Genomic DNA, 24662 nt, shown 5'->3' with positions numbered 1-24662 from the left:
TTCTTGATGATAATATTTTAATTCGAAGTTTATAAATCAAAGCTTAAAAATCAATTTTTTAAAAAGTAATATGCTTAACCCGAAATAATACCGTTTTGGAACAAAAGGTCACGTATTATTGTTAGTTGGGGTGCAAAAGACTTACATTTCGCAATTTTTTTAAAAAATTGGGTTTAAACTCAGGTTCATTCTGACATAATAACACTCAATTGAAGCGGTGGGTCTCAACGTTTTTATATTTTTTCCTTCTCTCTTGAGAAAGGCACCGTCGCTCAGCGATACTGTCTTTGCTCCCTACGAAAGGTACCGAATTCGAATATCCGCTGCGCTGTGTGACCTTGAGCAAGTCACCTAGCCCTAGCTCAGTTCACGGCCTGCACTGCGGCTTCCCTCGAAATAGACCCTAAATTTCCCCTATGGGATGAAGAATAAAGGGAATTTTATTTAATTTAACTATCTTTCTTTCCAATCCCAATAAATATTGATGTTCAGTGATATATTCTTGTGATGCTTTCACGATTGCAAATATTTACCAAACCCCCAGAGAGCCGGCTGTTACATTATTTTCCCGTCTGTGGCACACAACTTATATTCTGTAAAACACTCATACTCTGAACAAATAAACAAACACGTTTTTAACATTTTGGTCCATGAAAACTCCTCCTTCAAATATCGATCGATTACAATGACCCTCGTCTTGTCAATTACTCTTAAGCCTGGGACTTCCGGTTTGAATGTTTTCGACAAGATGAGGGTCATTTCAATCGATCGATATTTAAAAACTAGTTTTCTGGTCAACATTTTAAAACGTGTTTTTTTTCAAAGAAGGCAGTATAAACGTGTATTTGTTCTGCATTTGATTATAGTGGGTTTGTAAATCTATCTCCGTGTAATGATTTCGGATAAGTTGTATCTGTTTTGCTCTATTGACATGACCTTGATATTCTCATATATTCAGCTAGACAAACAAAAAACAAAAACAAAAAAAAAAACAACAAAAAAAAAACAAACCCCAAGACAAACCCGCATTGTGTCCCATCGCCTCAAAACGGTATTAATTCGTTGAGATTAAGAGGTTGGAAATTAAATTGCTAGCCAAATGTATGAGATTTTGCTTGAGTTAATATATTATTGAATTAAGTGAGAGATTAGGGGGCAGGTAATAAATAATGGTATAGATTTATAGTGCGCCAAACATCCCTTCATCTGGAGGGCTCTTGGCGCCTAACAAAGATTAAGCCCTAACACAGTACACGAACAACGCTAATTATACACATAATCAAAAGAATGTCTGTCTGAACAAAAATGTCTTCAATGACGCTTGTAATCCTCTACTGAAGTCGAAGAAGGTATCTCATGAGGTGCTGGTATAAGAAATGGATACACACCTTTTCAGATATTTATATTGTATTGAAGTATTTAAGTGTGCTGGAAACCAAGATTTCACAGTTTTTGATCAGTTTAAATTTAACTTTTACTTTTAGCATCTGGCTAATGACATTTTGGGACTATGGGTCACATAAAAAGATTTGCTGCTTGAACTTTGAAGAAGCAAATAACAATGACAAACCAGAATTCACCTTTGTCTTCAGTGTCTTATTCGTCGTGTTGTATTGATATGGGGGAATCCTGACTGTATAAAATAGAAGCTCTTATTCTACCTTTTCCTGGTTTTTTGCTGAAAGTTTTTATGATGGGATATGGTGCTTCTTCATTTTATACAACGGTAGAATAGAGTTACTCGTATAATACGTTGAACCCATGACCTCAGCAGTCCGGGAGAGCGGTTCAAGATAGACACAGAGTTTGGTCGTAGCGATCGTTAACATATTGCCTGACACTAGAACCCCTAGGACTTATAGTTTGACGTCATTTTTTTTAGGTTTGTGCAGCGTCTAGTGAGTTGCCGTCATACCCTGTCGTCACATGCCATGTGATAGAATGTATACAAGTCAAAACATGATAATATTTATAATGTTTTTTCCCTCTGGATACACTTTTATGCTCGTCGGAGAGATATTTCATAAGAGCGTCCGACATTGTTCCGATAGTTTAGAGCCAGTTACTAAGTTACTAAGCGTCATTATGAGGGAAGTGACGTCACCACTGTTGAAGCATTTTCGTTAAACTATTGAATACAGCTCACGATTTGTTTTAAACAAAAATAAATACAAAAGACGAACACCAACTTGTTATGGTATCCAATCACATAAGTACTTTATCTGTTATACGCGACTGTTCGTATAGTTGTCTATCACATAGGTACTTTTATCTGTTATACTTGATTGTTCTTTTAGTTGTCCATTAAAAGATAAAATGAAGACTTTGGCTTAATGTGTTGAGCATTTATATATATATATATATATATATATATATATATATATATATATATATATATATATATATATATATACTAAATGTGAATTACTTGCAAACAGCAACACTTCTTATGTCGTAGGGGACAGGACACCTGACAAATTTTTATCCGACAGCGACTACGTTGTAAACAGACATTCAGTGAGCGAATGTGGGTAAAGAGCCTTTTCCAAGGACTCAATCATGCGCCGCTCAGAGTAGGACTCGAACCCTGGACCACCTGGTCCGAAGGTGAGTGCCATGCCACAAGAGCACATAAAGGTTTTAACTTCTCACATTTTTTCAAAGCATAATTTTTTTTCTGATGAAGTCACAAAAACCGGGAGAAAAAACACGAGATGCGAGGAAAACTATTGTGATAGAACATAAATAAATGGAGGAGGAAGGGGATGATCAAGACGGGATAAAGAGTGGAGAGAAGTACGAAAAGAAAGTAAGAAAAGGCTGAAAACATCAAAAATATTGATTAAAACAGGAAAAGATAATTTATATTTTGAACTGTCTTAAATGCTAATCCCTCAACACGGAAGTTGTATCCTGTGCAACCTTCATCTTATGCGATATTAACGAGGATTTGCTTTGTTTACAACCATCTTAGTACAAATTCCTCCCCTCAGTTGAGATAGAAATCGATCGAGTAAGGACGTCATTGCTTGCAACGTTTTATTATTGCTTGAAAGATTTGTACAATTTAAATTTCAGAATAGTTTATGGAGAGATTAGCAACCCAGCAAACAATATAATACGAACACATAATATATTTTTGATACCCTTGCGATTTCTTTTAAATTTGGAGTTCCCAAGATCCCAAGCCATGTGGGTGGGTAGACTTTATATGTTGTCCCGAGAGGCATTTGAATGTCAACTCTGGTCGTCTATTCAATATGTAGGCTACTGCCGCTTTTTTACTCCTTTTCTAGAATAAATCCATTTCACTGGAACCCCCCCCCCCCCCCCCAACCACTGAGAGTGATAAAGAATGATGTAGGTTTCTGAGGGATAATTTGATCTTTTTCACGTTAAGTAACTTTGAAAATATAATAACTATGAAGGTTTGTGTAAAGGATATCATATCCATTGTGATACCACACTTACTGAGGTTCACAATGCTCCCCTTTCCCTCTAGCAGGCCGAATTAAACCAACTTTCATCTCCATACAGTTCAAGTCTTCAATCAGGAGTCCGTTTGTGCGGCTATTTGGTTTTGTGGTATGACACTCGCTTTAGGATCGGAAGGTCCTGGATTCGATCCTTGCTCGGCGCGTAGTTGAGTCCTTGGAAAAGGCTCTTTACACACATTCTCTCACCGTACTCAGGTGTAAAATGAGTACCAGGCCATTAACAGCGTTGTGTCTGCTCGAATGATAATAATAATAATAATAATAATAATAATAATAATAATAATAATAATAATAATAATAATAATAATAATAATAATAATAATGATAATAAAAACAATGACTGTAACACGAGACTTTTTAGTGGTTCATTCATCGCATTTTGTTGATAAAGGGGAAACCCGAAACGTCAACAGTATCTGCCTTCGTCTAATATAAATTGAAGCTTACAATTCAATACTCATATTTATTTTTTTCACATCAGATACGGTACTTTAATTGTTTTATGTCTACCAGATATGAAATTATAGAATACCACTCTAGTTTTCATAGAGAAAACGATGTTTTTCTCACTTCAAGTCTAACTTTATGGAAGATCTGATATACTTAGCAGGGTATGGCAGCAACGACGTTTGATTTTGAGACAATAGGATTCAGTAGTCTGATGTCACGCCACCCGGCAACGGCGGCCATCTTGGTTCTAAACAAAGGAAATCATTACTTTTTATTCTTCATGCTGGCTAGAACTTTTCATTCCCTTTTCACATGCCTTGTGATCAGAATGTGTAAAAGTCAAAACATGATCAAATTTATGGTTTTTTTTTCCTCTGGAAACGCTTTTATGCTCGGCGGAGAAATATTTAATACGGGCGTCCGCCATTGTTCCGATAGTTTAGAGCCAGTGTTACTAAGTTACCATGCGTCATTAGGAAGGAAGTGACGTTACGACTATTGAAGAGTATTGGGTACAATATGGCTGGCCACCTGACATTACTTAGATTAGATTATCCAAAAAAGTCTATAAACATACATGACAGCGAGATATTTGTTGTTACCGGTACAACCATGGCAGCAATTTTTAATATAGATAGAATGAAGTTGACGTCACTTAGGTTTTTGTTTTTGTTTTTTTGCCATCCGCGTTTATGAGTACTTCTCACTAAACTGTATGAACCAGATTCTATAAACATTTCAGGTTACACCTAGTTTTGTGTGTTGGTCCGTTATACTTCCGGATGGCAATGTTTTGAGCTTCTTAGCCAAGCGCATACTTTCTGTATGATCCACGGTATCAATCTGGTATTGTATCAGAATGGTCAAGATGAACAAAACTAAGTTTTAATTCAAAATGGTCAGAATTGGTAAATTAGAAATATTTGCAGTCTAAGAAACAAATTCAACTTTTCTTAATCAAGGCATTTAGTTCAGCCAAATACTTTTCAAACCAAGATTTTTAAAAATGAGCATTTCTATAGCGCAATATTCACTATACGTGCTCAGAGCGCTTTACAATGGATCCCTAACCAACAGCAATATTTAAGGTGTTAGAAAGTACCATTTTGTTTTTAATAGAGGCAACACAGTTAACAGCCAGGAACTCATTTTGCACCTGAGTACAATGAGATAATGTGAGTGAAGCCTATTTCAAGGACTCAAATTTGCGTCACTTAGATCGGGACTAGAACCCAGTGCCTGGTGGTCAGAAGACGAAAGCCATACTACAAGACCATAAAGCCGCACACAACGGGATTTTAGTCATCAGATTCACACAGTCATAATATCGTCTTGAGACGATGAGCGAGAAATGTCCACAAAAGAGCCAATTATAAATCACGGCAACGATACCATTATACTCTGAAAAAACCCCCCAAAAAACACGTTTAAAAAGTGTTGGCCAGAAACTCGTCCTTTAACTACCTATCGATTAAAAGACCCCCACCTTTTGTCCAAAATTCTCAAACCTGGGACATCGAATTTGATGCCTCAGAATTGAGAGTTTTTGACAAGTGGAGGGTCATTTTAATCGATCGAGTTTTGACGAACGAGTTTTATGGCCAAAATGTGTTAAAAGTGTTTTTATTAGAGTACGACAGGATAGTCCATTCAACCACCAATGCTGTTTATCTTGTATTCAAGCTTGATTTCGGCGTTTTCGACACTTTCCATTGTGAAATACCATGTATCCATTACAAACAAAAAAATGGACGTTTTTCAAGTACCTATCCAAATATTGCTGATTTGTGGCCTTAAAGCTTTAAATTAAACATTTTATGTCACGATGAACTTTGGATCATAAACATTCAATTGTCTAGACTTTGGATAATAAAAATTTAATTGTCTAGACATTGAAGAGCCATGGTACCCGTACCGCCGGACTCTAAAAACATGATGTTTTTACCAGTTAACTGTCGTTCTCTGCAAAGACACGTATTTAAACATTTGGCCATATAGACAACTCGTCCTTCAAATATTGATCGATTTAAATGACCCTAATCTTGGCAAAAACTCTCAAACCTGAGACCTCCTAGAAACTTCGTCCTTCGAATATCGATCGATTTAAGCGAGGTCCCAGGATTGAGGGTTATTGCTAAGATGAGGATCATTTAAATCGATCAATATTTGCAGGACGAGTTTTATGACCAAATTTTTAATTACCTACGTGTTTTTTCCAGAATGTGGGAGTGAATTGGTTACTGAAGCCACTGGTCTGAGAGTTCTTGACAAGATGAGGGTCATTTTAATTGATCGATGTTTAAAAGACGAGTTTTCTGGCCAAAATTGTTAAAATGTTTTTGTTCTTTCGTACGAAGAGTATAGATAGAAAGAAGTTGACGTCACTCTGGTCTTTGTTAATGTTTTTTTTGCCATCCGCGTTTATGAGTGTTTCTCACTAAACTGTATTAACCAGACTATAAACGTTTAAGGTTACACATAGTTTTGTGTGTTGGTCCGATATACTTCCTGATGGCAATGTTGTGAGCTTCTTTGCCAAGCGCTCACTATCTATAACCCATTGGTAGAGTTCTCTGTGAAGCCAGACAATCAGTGCTGTCGTCCTTTGTAAAACACATTTTGACATTTGAGTAAAATGAACGTTTCAAATGGGACTCGTCTTCACAATCTGGTACTATGATGGGATGAACAAAGTTAGTCTGAAGGAGATTTAAAGTTAAAATGATCAGATTTATTCATTGAATTATTATGTAAGTTAAGAAACTAAAATCACTCGACAATATATCAAATCTCATCTTATATTCTACTATAAATTCAAATTTTTAGTAACCAAACCATCCGACATAATAACGCTCAATATACACCACTTCAATCGTGACTAGAACCCAGTGCTTGGTGGTCACAAGACCATAAAGCCGCGTGTCACAATAAATATACTTCGAATAGAATCAACATCAACTTGTCAACAAACTCTCAGATCTGCCATATCCAGTCGGAGGTTTAAAAATATCTTTTGATAAAAGTTGAGGGATGTCAGTTCAATCGATCAGTATTATTCGGAGAAAAAAGTTTTGTGTCCAAAAATAGAGACAGTATGTACTGTCAGAAGACGGCAGAGTTGTGTGTGTGGCGGTTCCTTCCTTGTGAAAGATACCGATGAATTGACAGATTTTTAAAAACTTCATTTTAATATTTCTTTTTGGATTGGGTTTTCTTGTTCTTGGGAGCCATTCAGGAAGCCTAATGGTATTGGAATACAGTGGATTGGAGCTTTTTTTTAAAAAAAAAACTACAATGGCACTTGGTCACTGTGACCCAAACAGCCCCTGAATCATGGTCACGTGAGGCTGGTGCCAAAGAAGGCACTTCCATCACTCACATCAACTCCCAATATCCAATTGAGTAGCGGAAATTGATCAAGTCTGGCGCTAATGTGTATTAAAGTTGTGATTAATAACAATAAATAAAAGGAGTCAAGAAGTGCCGGGAGACAATAGGGTCGATTGTTATAAGACAGACGTCAATGGTAATGCCGTTCACATGAGGACAACGGAATTATATTGGGCTCAGGGGCACGGTCTTTGCTTTGTCGCCGAAAGGTACCGAGAAGCGCTGCGTGTGTGGTCTTGAACAAGTCACCTCGCCTTAGCTCAATTTGCGGAGCCGCTCTGCGGCTGACGCCTGGGTTATTACAGTCTTCCATTGGAATAGACCCGAGAGACAAATTTCCCATATTAGATGAATAAAGGGAATTTTGTTATCTTCTTATTTATCTTAATTAATAATTCTTTAATTTGTTACCATATTCTTGTATACGTTACGCAGCGCGGCCAATGTGAGGAAAACCTGCTACATTTCGCCTGCGATCATGACTTAATTGCACTGTGGAACTCTTTTGCTGTATCTCTGAACCCTCTATATATGTCGTCTCTCTTCCGTGTTGAATTTGTCAATGGCCAGGATCCTTCACCGTCGGGGAAGCAGTCCAAATATGATGCTTCGGGAGAGGATGAATTACTTCTCAAGGGGGATCAAATTTATTTTTCAGATGTCACCCATCGGCTCAAAACGGAATCATGTCGGGATGGCCCTGGTGGCAAAAATTTGATTTTAGAGTTGGAATGACCAGAAATTAAATGTCAAAATTTTAGTTTTTGTCGTTTTAACCAACAAAATATTTTTTCCTCACATAAAACAGCTTTTATATTATATACTTAATCAGGCTATATAACTATGACTATTGATTAAATGTTTACCATTTAAGCGGTTCTCAAACTTTTCGGAAAATTTCAATCAACGTTCCCTTATAATATGGTTCCCAAATAAGATTTTTTAAAATAGACCAACAAAAATGATATTAAAGATACTAAGATAAATAATACTTTAATGTGCAGGATATACGCTTTAGTATGTCACAAATCCTGGCTTTTGGATGTGTTTTGGGTGGTGCCAATTTCATATCACTTGCCATCTCCGTTGTATTCTTGAAAGAAATGAATGGAAATTACTCGTCTTAAAATCGTTAATTTATCAATAATAGTGAAATTGACACACCTTTTTACGATCCCCCCCCCCCCCGTCAAAAGGCTTCACGGGGGGTTCTTGGGGATCGCAGACCCCGGGTTTGAGAATCACTGATCTAAAACATGATAACATAATACCGTTTAGAGGCGGTGCGTCACAGATGATAAATCCGGATTACAGGTGCCCGGATAATGAAAGCGTGACTCTCCACAATCGTTGTGTTCTTGAATATTATTATTATTATTATTATTATTATTATTATTATTATTATTATTATTATTATTATTATTATTATTATTTTTATTATTATCATTATTATTATCATCATTATTATTATTATTATCATTATTATTATTATTATTATTATTATTATTATTATTATTATTATTATTATTATTATCGTTATTATTATTATTATTATCATTATTATTATTATTATTATTATTATTATTATTATTATTATTATTATTATTATTATTATTATTATTATTATCGTGTTTTGGTCTAGTACTCTCGGCCGCCCCGCCATTTCCATGCATTTTACTGAGAATCCCAAATCTACTCCTCCACACGTCTTTTTTTCCTCCGATTACCAAATAATGATAATGTCGTTGTTATCGTTGATGAAGACTGCGATGCCTTTAGTGATGATGATAATATCAATAATGATAATAATGATGATGATGATGATGATGACAATAATAGTAGTAATAATAATAATGATAATAATGATAATAATCATGATAATGATAATAATAATAATAATAATGATAATAATAATAATAATAATAATAATAATAATAATAATAATAATAATAATAATAATAATAATAATAATAATATAATAATAATAATAATAATAATAATAATAATAATAATAATAATGATGAGGATGATGATGATGATGATGATGATGATGATGATGATGATGGTGGTGGTGATGATGATGATGATGATGATGATGATGATGATGATGATGATGATGATGATGATGATGATGATGATGATGATGATGATGATGATGATGATGAAACGAATCATAATGATGATAATAATATTAATACATCATTTCATTCCAGAAAAAGAAATATTTGTTTGTACGTGCCATACAATAAAATTGATAGGGAATAAAAACCGTGTCATAATTAACTCGTATATACGTATGTATAATATGCCTATTCAGCGATCAACAGCTAGAATATCTATTTATATATTGATAAAAACATAGGTACAACTTGCATAGCAGTTGTTGTTCTCTTGGTGAAAACTAAAAGGGTTGCCGCTAGGAAAAAAAATGGAGAAATATTGATTGGAAAAGAATCAGTCACTCCATGCAAGACTGAATAGATGCAATTACTATCAAATCGTATGGTGCTGGTAAGAACCAGGACTTGTGGCATACAATGACGAACCGACTTTTATTTAGTTTAACAAAAAACTATGAAAAGCATTTATCAGTATATCAATATGGCATCATTATGTCAAAAGGCCTTATATAGTAGAGTTTAAAAAACATCAGATTTAAGATCTTTTTAAATGATAAGTTAACAAATTTGATATCTTAAACTATTGATAGGTCTATATAAAGTTAAAATTTTCAGGCTAAATAAGAAAAGGTGTTTTGTCACGATTGATATTTTTATATCTATGGTGCTTTTGATTTCAGAGTATTTTGATATTAAACTGTTATCATATTTTTCACTGTACCAATTTTAAGTTGTGTAAACTCTCATTTCTGTCAACAAAATCACCATTTCAAATTATCAAATAATACCTACGTTAGAAAAACTATAACATGAAGGTCTAAAAGAGTCTAGTCTAAAGTATTTTGTATGGTTTGTCAATAGAGATTTTACTATCATTGATTGGTAAGCGTCAGAATTTCAGATACTCAGAAACGCTTTGGGCTATTTGTGGGGCTTTGTAGTCTTCTTATGGACTGACACACGTCTTCGGACCGGATGGTCCTGGGTTCGAGTCCCACTCTGAGCACATAGTTGAGTGCTTGGAAAAGGCTATTTATTCACAATTATTTCACCATGTTCATGTGTAAAATGAGCTCATTAAGAGGATTTTATAAATAGTCATCCATTGCCATTGGACCCATGGAGCCGGCATCTTCTCCGGATGGCAATGCTGTGAGTTTCTTAGCCAAACGCACAACATCTATAGGGGAGTGGCAATTGCTTTCCTCCTTTTTTATAGGATGCTAGTCTAGTGCAAAGTATTTTACTCAGCCACCCAATTACACCAAAAAGGGGTTTGTGTGAGGGAAAAAAAACTTGACTCCGTTCAATATGGAATCGGTAACTTAAAATACTATAGTATCCAATACCATTTAACGTCTTCATGATTGGTAAAGCTAAAAGCACCGATTAGTAGTTGTCCATAGGCATCATCATAAAGGGATTTTTATATTATCGATTAAATATGCCTAAAGCACTTTACATGGCGTCCCAAGCAAACAGCAACATTAAACAAGACAATGCTCTAAAACGGGGAGATTTCAATTTCTTTTGACAGTGAAAAAAACTGTAATTTATAAGAATTTACCTGGATCCAGTCAGAAAATCTGAGTAAAAAGATGTTTTCCGATGACTCAACGTTTCCCATTCCACAGCGAGAATCGAACCCGGGACCTATAGGTCACAAGACAAACCACTCAACCACTACATAAATATGATATGTCTCATAAACCTCATATCCTTAAGAAAAAATTATATTCGTTCCGAGAGGGATTAAAAAGTCTGATTTTCCAAGTACGGCAGAAATGAGTACGAAATACCCTGTAATTTGAGTCATCCCGATGGGGTTTCCCCCCAGACTGATTGAGAAATTAGGGAGCAGGCACTGGTGTAAGATACAGATCTGGAAAGAATTTTTTTTTTTTTTTTTTTTTTTTTTGTATCTGACTATTTGAACTTGGAAAAGGTTAGTATCAAGCAGGCATCAAGTTTGTAGAAGGGACATATGAGAGAAGAGCAAAGCTTTTGATTCATATTATAATTATTAAGGATAATTTCCTATGTTTCTGAATAAAAAGATAGTGTTGTTGAAAATCTGATCCGTACAGCCAATGTTTTAATGTTTGCCATTGAACACAGAATTACTGACAAATCAAAAAATTATTAATTTGTTTTTTACTGATTGAAATAGGAGCAGTAACTTGCAAACCTTTTCTAAAAGAATATAGGGTAATTTTATCCACCCAATTGACTCAAACAATAATTTGTAAATTCTGCCCAGGAATAATCATTGGTCATTTACTGGTTAGAATGAATTTGTCAACAGACTTTATTAGTGGACCGTGGCATGTATAAAGTATTCATTTAACTTTAGGAGGCTCAAGGGTGCAAATAGGTTCAGTTTGGGTGACAATTATCGAGTTTTTGATCAATTTATTCATTCCTTATTTCATTTCAACCCATATTTTTGCCGAATAAATAGTTAAAAACAGCCAAAAATACAATTCAAACCCCTACCCAAGGTTATTGGGCTCAAAATCTGATAAATATTGCGTTTTTCTTAAAACTGTTAACGAATCACCACAAACTTATTTTTGGACTTGACCATTAAAAAATTTGGAACTATAATAAGTGATATGTTACTATACAAATAGCTGGATTCTTTGAGTTTGTTTTTATTGAATAGTTTTGGGGTAAAAAATATTATTTATTTAAATATTGTCAAAAAGTGAGGAAATGTTATTTCCTTTTCGAAAAAAAACTTGTTAAACCTCTGAGAGTGAACATTTATAAAATTAAGTAGTCAGCTATTTACAAGTATGCTTAAACTTTACATAAGAAATCAAAATCAAAGAAGAATTTTTTAAAATGGTGGAATCCCAAAAACGTTGTTTATTTTCCAAAATGGTCGCCATTTCCATGGCAACGAACAGATTTCCAATTATTTATTTTTACCCAAAATTTTTGTTTTACAAGATACCCGATGTATAAATATCAATTGTTTGATCAAATAGTCACAATTAAGGATTTTTGTTATATCAAGTATCGAGCCCCTCTTAAGCGGCATAATTTCAAGGTTGTGTAACGTAATATATTTTCGGATTTTAATAGTTTATGGAATAAATCAATGAATATAAAGATTTGGTTCAGACTAATTTTTAAAAATTCGCTTTACCAATATCATCTTTTTATTTATCATTTCTTATTAGTTTCTTATTTAGGCCAATTGTGTTTTGTTGGCATAGGGGAAATCCGAAACGTCCAAATGATTTATCTGGGAAATTAGATTAAAGCTTGATTTCCATATTATGATTGTTATTTGTTTCTTCGAGCTTCAAGCAGCAACATTTACACTTTATCAAACCACCACATATTTTTGGAAATGCAGTAGATAGATACTGGGAGAATTTATATCCTACTACATTGATAGATTTAAGCCTTTCATCGATCCATGATTATTTTTTTTTTCTAACACGATTTGAAATCGAAATGATCTACCGGGATTTCCCAAATCATCTTTTAGCGAAGAAAATAAAAAACCGACCGAAGGGAGACTGGGTGAAAAAAAGCTAAAAGATGATAGACGATCTTAAGAATAAAAGGCTAGCGAATCAGTGTATAGAACCTCAAGAATAAAGCAGAGATGGCGGAAATTCGGTCAGCCAAAGTTGTTTTCATTACCAGCCAATCTAAACACATTATTTCAGTGTAGACGTGTCCACACTAACGTCATCTGACAAAAGCATTAAAAAACATTTTGGTCGAAAATCTTTTACTTTAAATATCAATCGATTTATGACATGTCAAAATTTCGAATTTTTGTTTTAGAAATCTAGAATTATTTCTTTTTTTCAGATTTGTAGATTTGACACTGTGTGGGTTTGAGTCATCGTAATCGATCGATATTTGAAGTATTAAAGTGACAAATTGGGCTGCATGTGTAAGATACAAATCTGAAAAAGATGTGTACGAAACAGTGCCAGACAAAACAGAAAGAAAAATACAAGAAAAAACCCCACAAACCCCCCCCCCCCCTCCCCCCAAAAAAACTCCCCAAAAACCCCCGCTTGATCAGCCTGATCAGGCTAGTTTTTGGGGATGTTTTGATTTTCTCTTCTATTTTTCTTTCTGCTTTGTTTTGGGATCAAAATGCTAAAAGATGTTTTGTCAAAGAAGGACAGCATAGACTTTGATGAAACAATTGAATGAAATAATACTAAAATGAATATTTGTGTATGTGATTTCCTATGTGTTGTATGGGATAAAAAAACAGGACTGTCTGTCACTTCTTTGTTTCCTAGAATCAATGCTCGTGTGTACGAAACAATTGAATGGACTCAATACTAAAATGAATGTTTGTTTATGTGCTCCCCGATGTGCTGTATGGGATAAAACAAAGGGGTTTCTGTCGTCACTTCATTGTCTCTAGAATCACTGCTACACTGTCATGATGTTTGAGTACGTTTTAGATACAAAGAATTTAAAAATTGATGCTTATCTTTTATTCTGGGATGATCTAAGGAAAGAGAGCTAGAGGAAGACAAAGAAAGACTTATTTAAATAACCTAAGAATGGCCAAATGTGATTTTAAAAGCAACACAGATTTCATGCGCACAGCAGAGGATCGTGATTCGTGGAGACAGCTGACCGGCAATGTGTTGAAGAGCACAAGCCACGATAGATGATGATGACGATCTTTTATTTGATCTATTTCGCTCCCAACTGAAAAGAATCTCTAGTCAACTAGTTCACTGCCGTACTCTGGCATGGAAAGACACGTATTTAAACATTTGGCCAAAAAATCGTCCTTCAAATATCGATCGAATTAAATGGCCCTCATGTAGGCAAAAAAACTCTGGCCCAGGACCTTGACCAATGGAAATTATTAACAACATGGATGGAGAGAGCAGCTATACTTATCGACCATGACTAAGTCACACAATTCTCAGCAAGCGTCATTCGGACTACGAAGCTTACTACTTACTTACTTACTTACTTACATGTAGGCAGGCAAAAACAACTCCCAAACCTGGGATGGCAGTTCACTGGTTAATAATAGTATTGCGGCTATGTGGTCTAGTGGTATGAGACTCGCTTTCGAATTCGAAGGTCCTGAGTTCGAGCCTCGCCCGGCGCATAGTTGAGTCCTTGGAAAAGGCTCTTTACTCACATTCTCCCACCGTACTCAGGTGTAAAATGAGTACCTGACCATCAACAGCGGTGTCTCTGTCGGAAAAAAATGTAATATCACCTAACAGGCGTCATGTCTCGTTCTACATGTTACATGTTGCTGTTGGTCGGGGACCCCTTGGAAAGTGCTTTGAGCACATTAAGTGGATATCGCGCTATATAAAAGCTAAATTTAAAAACAAATTTAGTAGCATTAACATATGGCATATCCATACACAACCCCCCCCCCCCCCCCAAAAAAAAAAACCAAAAAAAAACCCAACAAAAAACAAACAAACGGAAAACAAACTACCCCCCCCCCCCCCCCGAATAAAATTAATACAAACAAGAAATAACCCAAGAAAAAATAGTGTAAAAATATAAAACAAAGAAAAAAACAAGAATATTAAATTAATCCCTAGTTTGTAATTAGTATATCATGTAATACCCTTCATTTTAAATCTTACTATAAATTATGAACGAAGCCAGCCAGATTGCATCAAACCAGTAAACAGATGGAAAACAAACTCTGCTCACTGGCAGTTCTGCTTTACACTGACAAAACACATAATTTATATCATTTTTGGCTAGAAAACATTTACGTTAAATATCGATCGAGCAAGGTGAGCCCAACTTGTAAAAATGACTCAAACTGGAAATTTAAATTTAATGAATGAAAAATGAAGTCTTGGATTTGGGAACCGCTTACAGTCATCATAATAATCCATAGATTGTTTAAGTAAATATTCTCTGGCAACTTTTATTTTTATTTTACAAATGCGTTTTCTTGGTGTGCGGAAGCCCTGTATATTAACACGGTTGCTATAGATAGAATGCAGATGACGTCACTCAGGTCTTTGTTATTGTTCTTTGCCATCCGCGTTTATGAGTAATGCTCACTGAACTGTATTAACCCGACTATAAACGTTCATGGATACACACAGTTTTGTGTGTTGATACGTTATACTTCCGGATGGCAATGTTATGAGCTTCTCAGTGGCGGTTCTAGCCTATTTACAGTGGTGGGGCAAAGATGATCCGGTCATATATATATATATATATATATATATATATATATATATATATATATATATTTTTTTTTTTTTTTTTTCTTTTTTTATTATTATTATTATTATTTTTTTTTTTTTAATTATAATTTTTTTTCACCTTTAAAAAAAATTTTCAACCACAAATAATCACAATGAAATGACAATACCAGTAAATTTTAATTATTCCAAACGTAATCAAAAATTAATCACGAAAGAGAATACAACTAAAAAATAAAGCGACGAGACATAATGCGACAACACCTTGACAACAGAAGTCCATTTCATTCACTCGAAAAATTAAAGAGATTCTTTAATCCCTCAACGGCGAGATTAATATTTCTGTTACATTACTGGTTTTCAGTAGTATGTAGTAACCTTAAAGTTTTCATCGAGAAGCAACAACAGCGATATGACTCGAGTTTCATTCAGAGCTGAAATTGCATCATTTTTACTGCTGTCTTGTTGGTTAGAATGATTGTGCCGGTGGTGGTAGTGGTTGGAATAGTGGTAGCGGTGGTGGTGGTGGTGGTGGAGGAGGAGGAGGAGGAAGACGAGGCGGTGAGAGAGGATGTCATTATGATAGTGGTTTTGGTGGTGCTGTTGGTTAGAATGATAGTTGTGGAGACGATGACGGAAATTGTATGATGATGTTGATATTGTTTTTATTGCTATTGTTGTACTTGTTGTTAATATTGTTGTTGTTGTTGTTGTTGTTGTTGTTGTTGTTGTTAATGATGATGATGATGATGATGATGATGATGATGATGATGACAACGACGATGTCGTCGACAATGATGGTTACCACCATACGATATTACAAAGTTTATTTAATCTTAGGCTTTCGCCAATAATTCACACAATACAATTAAGACAAAAGAATGTTACCAATCTCTCCTCATGCATTCGTTATACTATCACAATAACGACCGTGTTATCTTTACTCCTTCCCCAACCAACCCCTAGCTTCCCGCCTCTTCATCGCGAACCATCTTATATGTATTAGCTTCAGGACGGGCAAGTACGGAAACTGCCCACCCTTCCTTTAAACGTATTTATTTCCTCTATAACTTAGAATTCAACTCTCTCCTTACTCAGAAGAGTATTTCTCGTATACTAATTCAATTGTTGAGAAAACCAAAATGGTGGTTGTATTTTATATATTTATTTAGTCGTGACTTTTGAATAAAAGTGTTTTATTTTATTAGAGGGAATACAATAGAAAATTACATTGTTTTGCAAAATTATTTAGTCTGGCAATAAAAATACAGCGGTAATTAGTTTAAGAATAATAATTAAAAAAAGAACTAACAAATTAATTTGTTAAAAAACAAAAACAAAAAACAAAAAAACAAAACAAAAAGAAAACAATTTAAATAAATGAGTTTTGAGAAGTACTAAAGAAAACGAGAAAAAAAAAAGAAATAATTTAAATGGATAAACAAATATATAAAAACAACACAAATTAATACTAAATTGATATAATATTAGTAAGTTAATAAATTTAATTCAATACTGGAACCTTCCCAATGTCATTACATCAATGGTACCAACACAAGTAAGGCAATAAATAAGAAAAAGTTGTTTGCCAAAAGCTCTATTCAGTGTTCACTGGTTATTAAGGTGGGCTCATTTGAATTAGCCCGACCTAGTACTAGAGAGGCCAGACAGCAAAAATCTGAGTTAGTTCACCGTCAGGCGACGGGACGATGAGATGACGATGTGGGCGGAGTGGAGTGGAGTGGTTGGGGGGGGGGGGGTGATAAAAAGAACAGGAGCGTATCCTGGTTTATGCATTACGGGGTGCATGGTGATTCGCAATCTATTAAAAATACACACAAATCGATTTCAGTATGAAGTATCAAGTTTAAGTAGTAACTTTTGAAATTATCTAATTTAAATTTGATTATTTCGGACCTGGTAATACAACTTATAACTTGAAAAAACAGGCTGGTATTTGCCCACCCTGCCCATTATTACCAGCCGTCCCTGGAGCTTCTTAGCCAAGCGCATACTATCTATATGTTAGGAGATGGTGAATTTAACTGGGGTTTTGTTTGTCTTTTTTTTTTGTTTTTTGTTTTTCTTTTTGTATGTAAATTGCCGTATGCCTACATTATATATTGATGAAGACATAATAATATAGTTAAAAGGTGAACGTACATTTCCAAATACGCACAATCACCTCTTCCCCCCCCCCTCCCCTCCCGACCACCACCACCACAAAATAAACCAACAAAAAAACAAAACAAAACAGAAGTAAGCAACCCCCTCCCCCCAAATAATTTAAAATCTTAGCAGTCTAACAAGCATATATTTCTGGTGTTGATGGCTGAGTAGTAGTGTGTCTAATCTTGCAAAGTAGTCAAGCATCGTCGAGCTCGGTCAGTGAAGGAAAATCTTCACAAAAACCTGAGCCAGATGTTTTCTTCTTGCAATTTGACTAATGGCCATAGTCAATTTTGGGACAACGCAATTACTGTGCTTACGAAAATTAAAAAAAAAAAAACAAAAAACAAACAAATACAAAAACAAAACACGTATTTAAAATTTTGGCCTGAAACTCGTCCTTCAAAATGATATCAATCGATCTAAATGACCCTCTTCTCGGCAAAAACTCTTAAACCTAATACTTCGCGAAGTCCCAAGTTTGAGGGACTGGGTGGGGATCCTGACCTCCCATAGTGGGCAGGGAGGTACATGCTGTGTCTTCTATCCCCCCTACCCGTTTTCCAATTGTTTCCTGTCGTTGTCTTGGAATGAGATAACTTGGTTTTGTCCTGGCCCTGGCCGGAGTTCCTTGGCTGGGAGGGAAACAGTCGAATGTATAGTTATAGTTTTGGGAGATGATATTTTTTTCCTTGTAAATCATCTCTCTGTTATGCATTGTATTATGTTTAGTTTGCATATTAAATTATATGATTTGTAAACATTTGAGTGTATTCCTCTTAGTTGGGACCTGTGCTTGTGTCTGGATGAGATTTTTAGGTGATCTCAAACTAAGTACTTTGACAGTGTGCTCTTGGAATCTACATCTGTTCCCTATTTGAACCATACCCCTTTGTCTCACCTTTTCTTTTGTGCTTTAATTGTAATTCTAGAACTTTCTACTATCCCATTTTCTTCCTTTTTACTGGCGCTGATATGACCTTAATGTGTTGCAAACGCCGTAAAACCCTTAAAAACAAAAACATAAAACAAGTTTGAGGGATTTTGCCAAGACGAAGACCATTTTAATCGATTCTTTATTTAAGGGACGAGTTTTTCGGCCAAAATCTTAAATACATATTTTTTTCAGAGTACTCAATTTACACATGAAAATGGTGAGATAATGTGCGGAAAGAGCCTTTCCCAAGGACTCAACTTTGAGTCATCAGAGTAGAACTCGAACATTGTCAGTTGCATAATACTAGACCATAATGGAAAGAACCTTATTTGTCACGTCGTCCTTAAAGGTATAGAGGGAACGAAGTTGACGTCACACAACTCCTTTTTACTGTTTTTATACCGCTTGCTGGTTGATTAGTTCCCACTCGTTCTATCAATTAGACTATAAATGTAAAAGGTTACTCAAATTCTTGTGTGTTGCTGGCGTATGATGTATTTTATCTAAACCCATAGCATCCACTAATGCTATGAGTTTGGGTAAAATACTTACAACATCTGCCAGCCGGATATAGCGTGTCAATTCACACATACACACACAATTATGTGTAACCTTGAAAGTTTATATTATCATTGATATAATTTGGTGAGAACTAATCATCAAAATGGCTGTCCAAAAATAATAACAAAGAGCTGAATGAAGTCGATTTCGTCCCTTCTATACAAACGCGGTGGAAAAAAAGTAGTCCTTCAGAGCCACTGGGCCAATGGAACCGGAGACAATAGCAATTGCTTGCTAACTTTTAGATAGGACGCTAGTATATCGCAAAGTACTTTCCTCCAAGTCTAACAGACTTAGCTACCCATTCATAGCTGGGTGGACAGGGGGGTCAGAAATAATATCGACTGCTCCCAGGATCGATCTTGGTCCCTTTGTTGTGTGTGAAGCGAGTGCTCTACCAACTGAGCTATCGGGACCCCCCCCCCCACCCCCGGTGGTCGAACTGATGTTTAATATTTAATCTTAAGCTTAAATATTCGAGTTTATATAAATCTCCCTATCACAACGTAGATTTTCTCTCTTATCCTTTTGATTTCATACTCGATTTTCTTCGTTCAGTTCATTCTGCCATAATATCAATTTGACTGGGGAAGATCACATATAATTATAGTCACGGACAGAGTGAAAGTCTTCGGAGCCAGCAAAATTCTACCAAACTAAAAGTAAAGAAAAACATTGGCAAGAAGACACTGTGCGACTGTGTGGTCGGTCTTGTGTTACGACACTCGCTTTCGGATATGAAGGTCCCGGGTTCGAGCCTCGCTCGGCGCACAGTTGAGTCCTTTGAAAAGGCTCTTTACTCACATTCTATAACGTACACAGGTGTAAAATTAGTATCTGGCCGTTAACAGCATTGTCAGAAAAAAAAATGGTAATATCGCCTCTAGTTTTTTTCCCCCCAGAAAACTACAGTACTTTGAAAACATGGGAAAAAAACAGGTCTTTATTTAAATTGGCCAGAAAACTCGTCCTTCAAATATCGATCGATTACAAAGACTTTCGTGTAATAAAATACCCTCAAACCTGTGGATTCCTAGGTTTGAGTGTCTTTTACAGGATAAGAGGCATGTTTTCGATCGATATTTGAAGGATGAGTTTTATGGTCAAACATTTTGATTCCGATTTTTTTTTCAAAGTATAGTCAGTATAATGTCAATGATAAAAAGTATTCCTACAGAACTATGGGGTCTTTGGAGCCGGAGTTTATCACGGCTCCTCTAGCGTGAAACAGACAATAGCAATTGTTTGCTATCCTTTTGATAGGACACTAGTCTATCGCAAAGTACTTTCCGTCGCATACCTAACAGACCCAGCTACCAAATCCAGCTACTGGGTGGACAGGGGAGGGGGTGGATGAGGAGGAGTCAGAAAAAAAATCTTGACTTCACCGAGGATCGATCTTGGTCCCTTTAAGTGTGAAACGAGTGCTCTACCAACTGATCTAACGGGGACCCACATATAAATGACAACCAATTCGTATTTTACCCTAGTTCAACCACGGCTGCCGACCTCTCCAATCCGATACTTTATCACCTTCTATTTTCAAAGAAATTCCCTCGGAATTGAATCGACGCATGCGCAAGACGGCCTGGCTGGACAGCAATTTTCTAAACGATTGGCCGTGCTCACTCAATTTATAGATTAAACTGCCGCTCATTACAGTCAGCCAATATCTGACAAAACAGATTTTTCTAACTTTGACCAGATTTTACTTCAAAAAACACAAGAGCATTCATATAGAGCAGTATCCACTAAACGTGCTCAAAGGACCTTTACAAGGGGTCCCTAGCCAAATTCCTCTCTAGGCGGTGCAAATTTGATTACTTGGAGAACTAGTTGCGGTCTTCTGCCCTCCTATGGTGGGCAGATACGCCACTTGCTGTGTCTTTTCCCCCTTATATTATCTGTTTAACCTTTCCATCTTACTCTTTAAATTTTGTCCTTGCTCTAGGTTTTTTCCTGGTCCTAGCAGGGACCCTTAGAGATAGGGAGACAGTCATTACGTTGTCGTACCTTGTTCTGATAGATGATATATTCTTTCTGTCGGTGGCAGCGCTGTATCTGTCAACAAAAAATAGTACTAGCGCCTTATAGGCGTGGGGGCTCGTTCTACGTAAAATTAACCAGTTAAGATCCATACTCAGGAAAATACACGTATTTGAAAAGAAAAAAATCCACAAGAGGTCCCAGGTTTGGGAGATTTTGCCAAGGTTGAGATCATTTAAATTGATCGATATTTGAAGGCCGAGTTTTAAGCGTTTCTGTTGTCTTGTAAGCCTTTGTAAAACACATTCAATGAATATTGCTGTATAAAGAATATCAAGGTTTTTTAAAACACTTTTTGACAAGTCTGTGATCATCTTAATTAATCAATACATGTAAGAAAATATTTATGGCAAAAATTGAGATTAAGGTCATTTGTCAGTAAACGCCATGTTAACGTCTTCACGTTATGTTCCTCCTCTACATTGACTAGAAGAAGGGGTGGGGAGATATAATAATTCTGTTCTATAGCAATTTGGCTTAAAACAAATTTGTTAATAATGATTTATTTCCATCAACAACTCATAAACACAGCACTCATATCTAAAGTGAGTACCTAGCCGGTTAAAGTGATGGAGAAAAAAAAATAGTACGAGTACTAGCGACTTACAGGCGTCATATGATGTCTCGTCCTACATAATATTAAGTGTTACTGTTGGCTTAATGCCCCTTGTAAAACACAGCTACTTTAATTAAATCAATCGTCTCATAGTAATGATAAATACACAATTCTGCTTTTACTCTTCCTCTTCCCATGACTTCTCACCACTCCTCCTCCTCCTCCTCTGAGTGGGGCTCCTTACCTCCCATAATGGGCAGGGAGGTACTTGCTGTGTCTTCTATCCCCCTTTATTTGTTTGTTTTCCAATTGCTTTCTGTCTTTGTCTTGGGGTGAGATTGCTTGGTTTTGTCCTAACCTTGGCCCGAGTCCTTGGATGGGAGGGAAACAGTCGAATGTATAGTTATAGTTTTGGGAGGTGATATTTTTTTCCTTGTAAGTCATCTCTCTGTTATGTACTGTTATTCTTTTCATTTTAAACATATGATTTGTAAACATTTGGGTGTATTCCTCTTAGTGGGAACCTGTGCTTGTGTCTGGGTGAGACTTTTAGGTGATCTCAAACTGAGTACTTTGATAGTGTGCCTTGGAATCTGCATCTGTTTCCTATTTGAACAAATTCCCCTTTGTCTTACCTTTTCTTGGGTGCTTTACTTGTAATTCTAGAACTTTTTACTATCCCATTTTCTTCCTTTTTACTGGCGCTGATATGACCGTAATGTGTTGCAAGCGCCGTAAAACCCTTAAAAACAAAAACAAACCTCCTCCTCCTCGAGGCTCCTCCTTCTTTGCACTTATTTGAAAAGACACCAACCAAAGATAAGTTACTTGAAGAGCTAATCAGATCTTTTGTGTGTGTATTCAGTAGTCTGATGTCACACCGCCCAGCAACGGCGTCCATCTTGGTTCTAAACAAAGAAAATCATTACTTTTTATTCTTCATGCTGGCTAGAACTTTTCATATGCCTTGTGATCAGAATGTGTAAAAGTCAAAAAAAGATCAAATTTATGGGTTTTTCCCTCTGGATACGCTTTTATGCTCGCCGGAGAAATATTTCATACGGGCGTTCGCCATTGTTCCGATCAGTGTTACTGTTACCATGCGTCATTAGGAAGGAAGTGACGTTACGACTGTTGAAGAGTATTGACTTATATCCTCCTCCTCCTCCCTCCCCCCTCCCTCCTTCAATCAACACCATATGTGACCAATCGCCTCAAAACGGCATTATGGCGAGGTGGACCAGTTACTCAAATGCATTTAAAAGTTAAAATGACCAGAAATTTTGAAATGTTAGTTTAGGTCAATGGAAGACATTTAATTGTTATATAAATGATAACGCCTAAAGGCAATATCGTCACTATAATGTTATATTGTTTCTAAAAACATGTGACGCACATCAATCAGCTTGTCAATCAATAACATTAACTAAAAATAGATATGGCGGACTAAGAGTGTTATTTAAATATTTTTGAAAGTCTTTAAATCTGAAATAATGAAATGAGAATCGTTTGAGGGCGACGTGTACTTATTTGCAGGTCTGATAACCCAATTATTTATGGACTCATTGTTGTAATGGAAATTTCAACAAAAAATAATGACGCAAAACATTGACATTACAACAATGTTAAACTAGGCCCATAAGTGGGTTCGGATGTCAGACCTGCTTATATGTAAATGTCGTTTGCGGTGCATCTATACAGAGAATGCGCTTGGCTAAGTAGCTCATAACATTACCATCCGGAAGTATAACGGACCAACAGACAAAACTTTGTGTATCCATGAACTTTTATAGTCGGGTTAATACAGTTCATTGAGCATTTCTCATAAACGCGGATGACAAAAAACAATAACAAAGACCGGAGTGACGTCATCTTCGAACTATCTATAAAATTTAAAAAATGATCGCACTCTTTATTCCCATCGCACCCGCAAATTCGTGAAACGATTGGGAATCCCCCCTCCCCCCTTCTAAAAAAAAAAAGGAAAAAAAAAAAAAGAAATAAAAATAAAGAAGCCCTTATATTCATTCTCCTCACGAGGAAAACTTGACCCCTTGTATTGCCGCGGGGACATAAGAGTTCTTGAAATACCATTCATTGTGGAATTGAACTTGGCGTCGTCACATGACAATGACAACCCTACGTCAAAAGAATCTCTGCCACCCCACCTCCTCACACACCGCACCTCAACCTAAATCACCATCAGCCTCACCACCACCACCACCACCATAATCACGATGTCACCACTTACAGCCACCGCTACAATCTTCTAATCACCAAGACCTCAAAAGCCGCATCACTAACAACTTTTCCACAAACCACAAACTCTTACTTTTGGCAGTTACGCGTGAATATGTAGACGTATTCTCTACCAAATCACACTCACGCGCATAGCCCATCTCTCTCTCTCTCTCTCTCTCTCTCTCTCTCTCTCTCTCTCTCTCTCCCTCTCCATTCGTAATAGTATCGAAAAAGAAAAAAAAAAACAAAACCCCACAACCATGAAAGCGAAATTCGAAACTACTGTGAATTCTCAATCAGTGTACTCACTATTTCATTCATCGTTTCTTTCTTTACTCACTCTCGTTTCTAGATTTCGGTGATAATCCAAACGGCAGCCGCAGCAGCAGCAGCAGCACTACCGCCACCAGCAGCAACAACAACAACCGCTGAATCCAAGACTCGTTTGGCCCGCAGCACAAGTCATTCTGTCACTCTCACGGGATTATTAAAACTTTTATT

General features: G+C 36.1%; 1 protein-coding gene across 11 annotated transcripts in view; it reads left to right on the top strand.

Annotated features, from left to right (window-relative positions):
* The window catches only part of LOC144964606 (secretin receptor-like), a 239275-nt gene that overhangs the window by 143502 nt on the left and 71111 nt on the right, over positions 1 to 24662 (top strand). For all 11 annotated transcript variants that reach the window (XM_078899070.1, XM_078899071.1, XM_078899068.1 and 8 more), the window contains one exon: positions 24514 to 24662. This exon is cut by the window's right edge and continues 46 nt beyond it. In XM_078899070.1, the coding sequence (XP_078755196.1) occupies positions 24514 to 24662 (149 nt within the window). The remainder of the gene's footprint in view (positions 1 to 24513) is intronic.

Source organism: Berghia stephanieae, chromosome 2 (assembly GCF_034508935.2).
Source record: "Berghia stephanieae isolate SIO BIC M18660-M18661 chromosome 2, UCSD_Bste_1.3, whole genome shotgun sequence".
NCBI lineage: Eukaryota > Metazoa > Mollusca > Gastropoda > Nudibranchia > Aeolidiidae > Berghia > Berghia stephanieae.
Note: the sequence above shows the minus strand (reverse complement) of the source record. Positions and strands in the feature narration are given on the sequence as shown.